The sequence below is a fragment of the Leopardus geoffroyi genome, chromosome A1 (genome assembly GCF_018350155.1).
Source record: "Leopardus geoffroyi isolate Oge1 chromosome A1, O.geoffroyi_Oge1_pat1.0, whole genome shotgun sequence".
Lineage (NCBI taxonomy): Eukaryota > Metazoa > Chordata > Mammalia > Carnivora > Felidae > Leopardus > Leopardus geoffroyi.
The window spans coordinates 136,959,645-136,968,744 of record NC_059326.1 but is presented as its reverse complement, the minus strand read 5'-3'; the positions used below and the strand labels follow the sequence as shown (position 1 = coordinate 136,968,744).

The window sequence follows — 9,100 nt, the reverse complement described above, 5'->3', positions numbered from 1 at the left end:
ACTGAACTGACTTTCTACCGCAGCGTATTTGTCAGGTTTCCATTTCTTAATAATTAACAAATTGCCCTTAGGGATTCCAAGTAGATGACTCAGCCTTAGAGAAGCTAGGGCCCATTAAATCAGTTTTTAAAAGCCTGCTCTAATAACAGAGATCTGAATCTGAAAGATTATTAAACCTGAGAATGGCAACCATCTTTTTTCAATATCCCTAAGGAAGCCAAAACAGGTTTACCCTGAAATATAATAAACTTGGTTGGACATTTGGAAGAAGTTCCTGAGTGAGCACTTTTAAACAATAAACAATAAAATGGTCTTTAAGTGTCTGAACAATGTATACTTCTGTGACCCATTTCATGGAGGGACAATTCATATTCAAGATGAGTTCAAGGTTCCTCATATAGTGTTTGCCCAAAACATACCCATTCCACCAAGTTTATCAGCTGCCCTTCCTTCCCAGCTCTCAGAGAAAAGAAGCTAGTCCTCCTGTCCTGGCTGGTGGGCGCACTCCCCACCATGCTCTGGGCTCTGGATTTCTCCTCCTACTGTAAGTGGACAGCTTCACTCTCAGGCTATGTTTTATTTCCACCAAAGCACTTTCTCAGATGAAAAAAACAATTATCACTAGATTCTCGTAATAAATTTGACAGCCAAGGAGTGCAAGAGATGAAGCCTCTCAACACAAGAACATGGAGCATGTGCACTACCAGCAACTTGGCTTTTTGACATCCAATCCTATTCCTTTTCATCATTCAGGAGGATCAGCTAATCCCAATCCTGAATAAAAAGACACAACCCTTATCTCTGCAGGTCTGGAGTGGTGGGGAAACCCTAAGCTTTGTAATCAAACAGATGTGTTTGTGTTACAGCCTGACTCTGTACATAATTAGCTTCAAGAACTTGGGTAATTTATTTACCCTTTGAACCTCCATTTTCCACATGTGTGATATGGGGAAATATTGTTCCTACATTGTATAAAATGAACCAATGAGTATTAAGTACCTAGCTTGGTACCTTAGCTAATTAAATGGAAACTGTGCTGATCTGTATCTCTTCAATTTCTCACCACCAATCCTTACTGATCCTCCCACGCTCATTTCAACTCTAGGAAAAGCTACCAATGATCCACAGAACACTCCTCTTTCCTACCTGATACTATGAACCACTTGGAATCCTAGCAATTCTACTTCTGTCCAATCCTGAAAGGAGTTCATCTGCAGGCCATTCCCTCTCTCAGAAGCAATTATGTACTTGGATACCTAGAGTCATCAAAACCCAGTAGCCAGCAGAGAAGGCACAACACACACAGCACCTGCTGGAAGAGTAGGCTTCCTCCCGTTTGGCTTACTGATACTATTGGCTCAAATGACCTGAACTTCTGGACTCTGGACCTTTGCCACCTTGACCTCCCAGATCTCATGCCTGTGAGCTTTCCAGGCTGACCCATCTGCTCTGACCTGCAGTTTCTGCATAGGCACCCAGTCTTGGGACAGGGGCTGTCTGCAGCAGGCTGTGACGGGCAGGGTTATCAGTCCTCTTAGATTTGTATACACTGGTGCTATTTCTTCCCTGTCTTCTTCTGGGGATTCCTCTGCCTCATCGCTGCTGTCTTATTAAACTCACTTCTTGGTCCTCTTCACTTTTTTGTGGCATTTGTCAGTTCATATCAGACCCACTGCTGGTCTTATATAGATGAGCTCTTAACTAACAGCTATGATATTCACCCCCATCTAGGTTCCTGCCCTTTAAAAACTACAACATCTTTTTTTGGATATTTTCCTAGTATTTAGTCTCTTCCCTCCCAAAACCATGCTTTTTTTCAGTTTCTCTATTATCACTGTATCCATCTTTCTTGTTCCCTGGCCATCTTTCCCTCACACAAAAGGACTTTGAAAAGTCAATGTGAGGTCAAATATAAGGTATTCTTATCTCAGATTTTTTGGCAACCTTATTCTCCAAACTTTACCAGAAAGGTTCATCTAGTCCTTCTCTCTCTTTTTTCTTAGGTTTATTTTTAAGAGAGAGAGAAAAAACAAGTGGGAGAGGGACAGAGAGACAGGGAGACACAGAATCTGAAGTAGGCTCCAGGTCTGAGCTGTCAGCACAGAGTCCAATGAGGGGCTTGAACTTACGAACCATGAGATTCCGACCTGAGCCAAAATTGGACGCTAACCCACTGAGCCACCCAAGCACCCCTAGTCCTTTCTTGAAAGTCATCTGGGCCCTGGTCTGGGGGGGACATTTGAGGATAATCACTATGGAAGAACAGAAAACCATGGAACCTTGGAGTTATGCCTAATTCCTACTCACTGGGTTCTAGGATTTGATAAATATAAATATTCCTCTTTATGTAACACACTTCATTTCAAACAAATGCTTCTGGTATTAGCAAGCATTCACTGAACACTGATTACATGCCACGTACTGTGTTATCTACTTTATACGCATTACTCTTTCAATTTTCACAATGACAGGATGGTAATATTTCTATTACTATTGCTGTTTCAGATAAAAGGAAAATGGAGACCATAGAGGTTAAATAAGTTGCCTAAGGACTTAAGGCTAGTAAGAAGTGGTTACAATTAAAAGTTTGCAGGGGTGCCTGGGTGGCTCAGTCAGTTTAGCATCGAACTCTCGATTTCGGCTAAGGTCATGATCTCATGATTCGTGGCTGGACTTTGTGCTGACAGCGCAGAGCCTGTGTGGGATTCCCTCCATCTCTCCCTGCTCTCTCTGCACCACACCCCCCTCAAAATAAGTAAATAAATAAAAAATATTTTAAAAAGTTTATATTCTTTTAATGGGAACCCTCAGCAAAACTAATCTCCTAACAAAGAATGCCCTTTAACCCTCATCCCTTCAATCCCATGGTCCTGTCCTCTTTCAGACACTGCTCAACAATTCTCTCTTCACTGAGACCTGCTCAGTTTGCTCCCACTGGCCAGCACTTCACTCCCCAGGTTGCAACACTGCCCTGGCTGTGACCCTTTGTCCTAGTTCATACCACACTGGCATTAACACATTTCTGTTCTTTTGACAATGTTTTCCTCATCTTGACCTTGTGATGTTTCAGGAGACTAAGTTCTTGAAAGTTACGGGCTTTCTTTTCAACTCCCCGTAACACAAGTATACTCAGCATACAAGCAGGGCCTCAGCAGGGGTTAGCTGAATGGGGTGTATGAGGTCTTTAATGACAAGAGTCTCGTTGTCTTTTTAATTGCACCAGTAAGGCGTAGATGACTCATTGCTCACTGGGACAGATGGGCCATGGCAGGCTGGCTGGCAACACAAGAATGAAAACAACTAACATTTGTTGAGTTCTTACCATGTCAAGCACTATTTTATGCACCATAGGTATACTAACTCCCTGGGTTAGGTACCATAAACAGGATGCAATTAGCACAAAGATTATTCTCAAGTCTCAGTCAAGACAAAGTTAAGAGTCTATCTCCTTCCTCTCTGTATCCACAGCTTTCTGTAGTCATGTGTTATACCTGCAGCATTTAGCTACATCTTGTATCTGAGCATATCTACATTTCTCACCCGTTTATAAACTCCTGGAAGCACAGCCGGTTGACTCCTGTTAGAGGGGCTATAATGTAACTTTAACACAGAGCTCAATAAATCACTGAATTGAATCAAGATCTTAGGAGATCAAAATTCCTTATACACAGATTTAAAAAATCTAGACATCATCTTACTACCTTTCAAGCCTTACTTTAAACAAAGAAGTCACTTACATTTAAATTAGTGCAGATAATGCTTTCTGGCTTCATGATTTGAGAAAAAATTGATATAGCTTTCGCCACCTGGTTCTAGAAGAAAGAAAACCAAGTTATACTTCAAATCATATGAACATTACTCTGCTGTCATAAAGACTTTTTAAAGACAGCAGGATATTCCTATTCATGGTGCCCCAGGGGTTTTGAAGTCCACAAAGAAAAAGTTTTTTTGGTAATCAAAAATGACCTTTCTGGGACGCCTGGGTGGTTCAGTTGGTTAAGCACCTGACTCTTGTTCAGGTCATGATCTCATGGTTCATGAATCCAAGCCCCAAGATGGGCTCTGTGCTGACAGTACAGACTTGGGATTCCTCTCTCTGCCCCTCCCCCACTCATGTGCTCACTCACACGCTCTCTAAATAAATAAATAAATAAATAAATAAATAAATAAATGTTTGCAGGAAAAACAATGAACTTTCTACAAAATATTTCCTACATTTGCATATTACTAAATTTTAAAAATAGTTTCCAAAATACTTTATTTTTACTGAAATATAATCAACACACAGTGTTACGTTAGTTTTAGGTGTACAACATAGTGACTCAACAAGTCTATACAATAAATTGTGCTCTCCACAAGTGTAGGTGCCATCTGTCACCATACAACGCTATTACAAGGCTATCGACTATACTCCTTATGGTGTGTCTTTCATCCTGTGACCTATGCACTCCAAATCTAGAAAATTACCAAACATTTTAATAAACTGAGTTTGTTTTTTTAAAATGCTTATTTATTTATTTTGAGAGAGAGAGACAGCGCATGAGCAAGGGAGAGGCAGAGAGAGAATCCCAAGTGGGCTCTGCAGTGACAGAGGTTCAAACCCACGAACTGTGAGATCATGACCTGAGCTGAAATCAAGAGTCAGACACTTAACCAACTGAGCCACCTAGGTGCCTCTGAGTTCTAGTTTTTAAGATGGGGGCATAAAGTTGGCATTTCTCCTTCTCCCACTGGACAAGTTTTGAAGAAAAAAAAAAAGAAATCAAGATTGAGAAGCAGAAATGCGAACTTCATGCCTGATATAATTAGAAGAGCAGAAACCTTAAAGCTCACAAGAGATGGAAGTACTGCCAACAACATGGGAGACAGAGAACAGGGTGGTTCTAGATAAAGCAGTGAGCAGAGAACATTGCTGTCTATCTTAGGAGCCCACAAAGTAGTTCTCAAAGGTGAGGGCCACGATCTGAAGTACAAAATCTGAATTCCTGTTTACAACAATGGCAATGGAATTTAGGACTACTAAGGAGAATTCCTCTGGATCCTTTTTGTGGCAAAAGTGAGGCTAACCAAAAACTTACATAGATAAGCTATACTCACAGGAAAGAGTCTGTCACTACGACAGGGGCAGAGAATGAGATTCTTCACTGAAAACTGCTTCCATGTCTATTCCCAGTAGCCAAGGAGAAATAAGGCCTAGGCATTTTTGTAGACAAAACTCAAACATAAAAAAAAGTCCTACTAGTCTAGAACATGACAACATGGCTCTGCTTTCTCCCTGACCTGGATTTTCTGTAAATGGCTGGTGTAAGAAACTTGTCTATCAATGAGTACTCAAAAATGAACCAGCACATGATCTATATAAAGACACCATGAGGAAAAAGAAGAGCTGCCTTTCAATTAACAAAGGGATGACTGGAAAACCAAAAGTAAATGAATATTTTAAAATATATGAATATGTTCAAATACACGTAAGAATACATATTTAAATACATACAGGACTAAAACAAATGTGGGGAATACGGTTGCAGAATGAAGCACAAAGTGTTATGTAGTTGGATAATGAAGACAACGGGAGAAACACTATATATAAGAGAAAGTATGCTTAGTTGCCTTGTCTTTATTATGTGTGGTCAGAAAAACAGCATTTAAAGCTGACAAATAAGCATACTTAAGAGAAAAATGAGTACTATGAAAAGTAACATATCAACCAAAATTGGGTGGTGAAGAGGAGGAAAACGAGAAAAAAGAGGAAATATACTAATTTCAGCATTACTCACAGTAGGGAACTAATAGGTACTGTCAAATTCATTAGAATACTAAGAAGATTAAATCAAGTTATGGTTTTAAAGTAACCACTAATGCAAAAATACAAACCAAAAAAAAAAAAAAAAGAAAACCACCACATGCTAGAAGCAATTTTAAAAGTTGAAAACAAAAACAAAAACAAAACATAACTGAAACCTAAGATTAAATACACCACGTCTATCTACATGGAGAACATTAAAAGACTAGCAGCATATCGTAAGACAATGTTCAAATCTATGCAGTGTACAAGAGATACACACAAAACAATTCAGAAAAGATGGCAAATAAAAGGATAGGAAAAGATGTGGGAGGCGAATGCAAACCTAATTAAACCAAAGAGGCAAACAAAAACTGGGGCTGCAGGGGTGGGGGGGGTGGCGCCTGGGTGGCTCAATTACGCTTGGTTAAGCATCCAACTTCGGCTCATGTCATGATCTCATGGTTCATGAGTTTGAGCCCCACATCGGGCTCTGTGCTGACAGCTCAGAGTCTGGGGCCTGCTTCGGATTCTGTGTCTCCCTCTCTCTTTGCCTGTCCATGTTTACACTCTGTCTCTCAAAAATAAAAACTTTTAAAAAAAAATTAAAAAAAAACTGGGATGGGGTGGGAGAGATATTAACATTAGACAAGGTAAAATCCCAAAAAGAAGCATTCTAAACAAAACCAAAAGAGGCACTTTGTAATGTGACAGTGACAGACTCACAAAGATATATATATCAATGATAGAGCATAACTATGTATCTAAGCACCAAATGGCATAACTTTTTAACTTTTTAAAAAAATACTTATTTATTTTTGGGAGAGTACAAGCGGGGCAGGGGCAGAGATAGAGGGACAGAGGATCTGAACTGGGCTCTGTGCTGACAGGCTGACAGCAGAGAGCCAGATGCAGGGCTCAAACTCATGAACCATGAGATTATTCCAGGGTTCCAGCTCTAATTGTCCTTCACTGCTATGTGATGGCAGGAAAGTCCTCTCCTCTCTCTGACTTCAGTTGCCTTCATTTGTCCTGAGACACGGAGAGGCTAAAAGATCACTAAAACCTCTTCCAAATAGAGTATTTGGGTCTAAGAAATATACGATGACTCCACTTAAACAGCAAACTGACCCAGGATTCCTCATTCACCTCAAGTAAATTCCACTTTGGGAGAGCATTAAGTTAAACTGTTCTGAAACGTTACATGGTAAAACAATCATTTAAAATTTTCATTTGAATTACTTGACAAATTTCTCTCAGAGTAGAGCTTCCCTCACTTGAGTCTCCACAGAAATCTTGGCCAGCCCCTTCTAAACAGCAATGCATGTTAGGTCCTCAACTGTAAACAAAAACATCCTTTGGAGGCACAGGTGTAGATGTAGGTTGCCATGGCACCAAAGGCATTGGTCTCTTATGGGAACTTTTTCTTTAGGATACAGTCAGAAGGAAAAAAATAAATAAAAGAACAAATGCAAGTAGTCAAGCCTTCCCACTCCCAATTCACTTATGTACACCCTGAAGCCTTATTACCTGATTCAGAGCTAGTGCCACAGCAAAACAGGATGCTCTCCTGGAGAGGACTTCTCCTTTGATTAGGGCTTCTTCTCTTAATGTAGTACAGATTTTCAAAGATTCAGGGCTATTCTGGCAGGAGACAGGACTGCTCAGTAAATAAATGTCATGTACCTTCAAGTTTAACAAAATGATTGATAGTGCTCAGTATTTCAGATTTCCTTCTAAAAGAATTTCAACCCATTTAACAGATTAAGCCCCATATACAAGCTACTTGCAAAAAGACCAAGTTATCTATATATTAGCAGTTCAAATCTAAATTAACTTCATTTGTAAAGCTTTTGGTCAATTTTCTGAATTGGGGCCTTTTTACCACCGAGTGTACAAGTCTCTTTGTATCTGGGCAGACTGGTTTCTAGACACAAGTACCACAACGTTAAAACTGTAAAAACTCAGTCTGTTACTCTGTGAAATAACAGAGTAAAGCCCAGCAACACTAAAAAGTTTTTCTGAGGGGATTTCCAATCTGAAAATAACCATGTAAGTCAAATACTTAAAAACGTGAACACTTATATGAATGGAAATCATGATAGAATCCCATGAAAAGACAAACCTTAAAAAAAAATCCAAGAACTAAATGACACACAAACCAGCAGACAGCAGCAGTAAAACTGAATTGTCTTCCTTTGTATATGCTGTAGGTGGATTAGGTTTGTGAGAACAGCATTAGCTTTATATCTATGTATTTCTGTCATGACGTGATCCACAACTCAAAACCCAAAGTAAAACCTGAATTCGATGAGCGAGGACAGTTTCCAGAACTGGCTGGGAATCTATAATGGCTGACTGGTTCAATTTTTCAACTCTCATCTTCAATGAGTGAAACAAGTTATTTTCAGACATGGTACAGGGGAGAAAAGTCCTCCGGCCTTCCTAAGGAGCAGAATTAAATTCTCTCCACTTTAGCACACACTCAGGAAGGCATCTCTAAAAAGGTCAGAAAGCTCAGTAACACAGAGCTGAATAAACTGATGCTCAGGTGTTGTGTGTTTGGCATTCTGTTTCATAAAATAAGAAAATGATATGATTGTAAAGGATCACCTAATAATCCAGCAAGGAGCAAACTATAAGACCCTTGACCAAGTCAAGCTTATGGCTAAAAATGGTTTTCAAAATTTTTAAGGTTTGTAAAAACAAAAACAAAGATAGAATATGTGACAAAGACCATATGTGGTAGAGACTGTACATAGCCTCTAAAGCCTAAAGCGTTTACTATCTGGCCTTTTATAGTAAAAGCTTGGGGCTCTTGAAATCAACCCTTTCATTTCACAAATGAATTACATGACCACTTCAAAGCCAGTGAATGCTAAAGTTGAGACTATATGTTTCTCAATTTCCCAGAAGATTTTTCTTTCCACTATCACCCTACTTACTGCCTCTCTTATTTTGGAAAATTATTGCTACCCTTTTTAGGGAAACGTTTTCACGGACCATGCTCTTCCACCTTACCCGGTGTTCCTTCTTTTTCCCCATAAAAAGGTTTTGTTAAGTTTCCAAAGTTTAAATAACACAAATGTCTATAGTAAAGCATGCAACCTTGGTCACTGCACTATATCAGCTGTCATGTATTCACTGATTCATTCACTCAGTAAAGAAGAAATAGTTTCTGTATGTAAAAAACAATCTTGATATAGTAATGACATATGGACTTCTAAGTCACGTTTTCTGTCTTGAAGGAGTTTATCTTAGTGTCACATACACTTATTAAAGATCAACTGTACACCAGGCACTGTTAGGTGCTGGTAC

At 39.4% G+C, this 9,100-nt stretch overlaps 1 protein-coding gene across 9 annotated transcripts in view; it reads right to left on the bottom strand.

Moving 5' to 3' along the window:
• PTCD2 (pentatricopeptide repeat domain 2) overlaps window positions 1–9,100 on the bottom strand; it is a 120,456-nt gene that overhangs the window by 97,742 nt on the left and 13,614 nt on the right. For 8 of the 9 annotated variants that reach the window (XR_006703572.1, XR_006703586.1, XM_045446736.1 and 5 more), the window contains 2 exons: window positions 7,313–7,426; window positions 3,738–3,812 (listed from right to left, as the gene is read on the bottom strand). Coding sequence is in view for 7 of the 9 variants with exons in the window: in XM_045446736.1 (XP_045302692.1) it covers window positions 3,738–3,812; window positions 7,313–7,426 (189 nt within the window). In the remaining 2 variants the exon portion in view is untranslated. The remainder of the gene's footprint in view (window positions 1–3,737; window positions 3,813–7,312; window positions 7,427–9,100) is intronic. The other variant, XM_045446707.1, reaches the window with a different exon arrangement.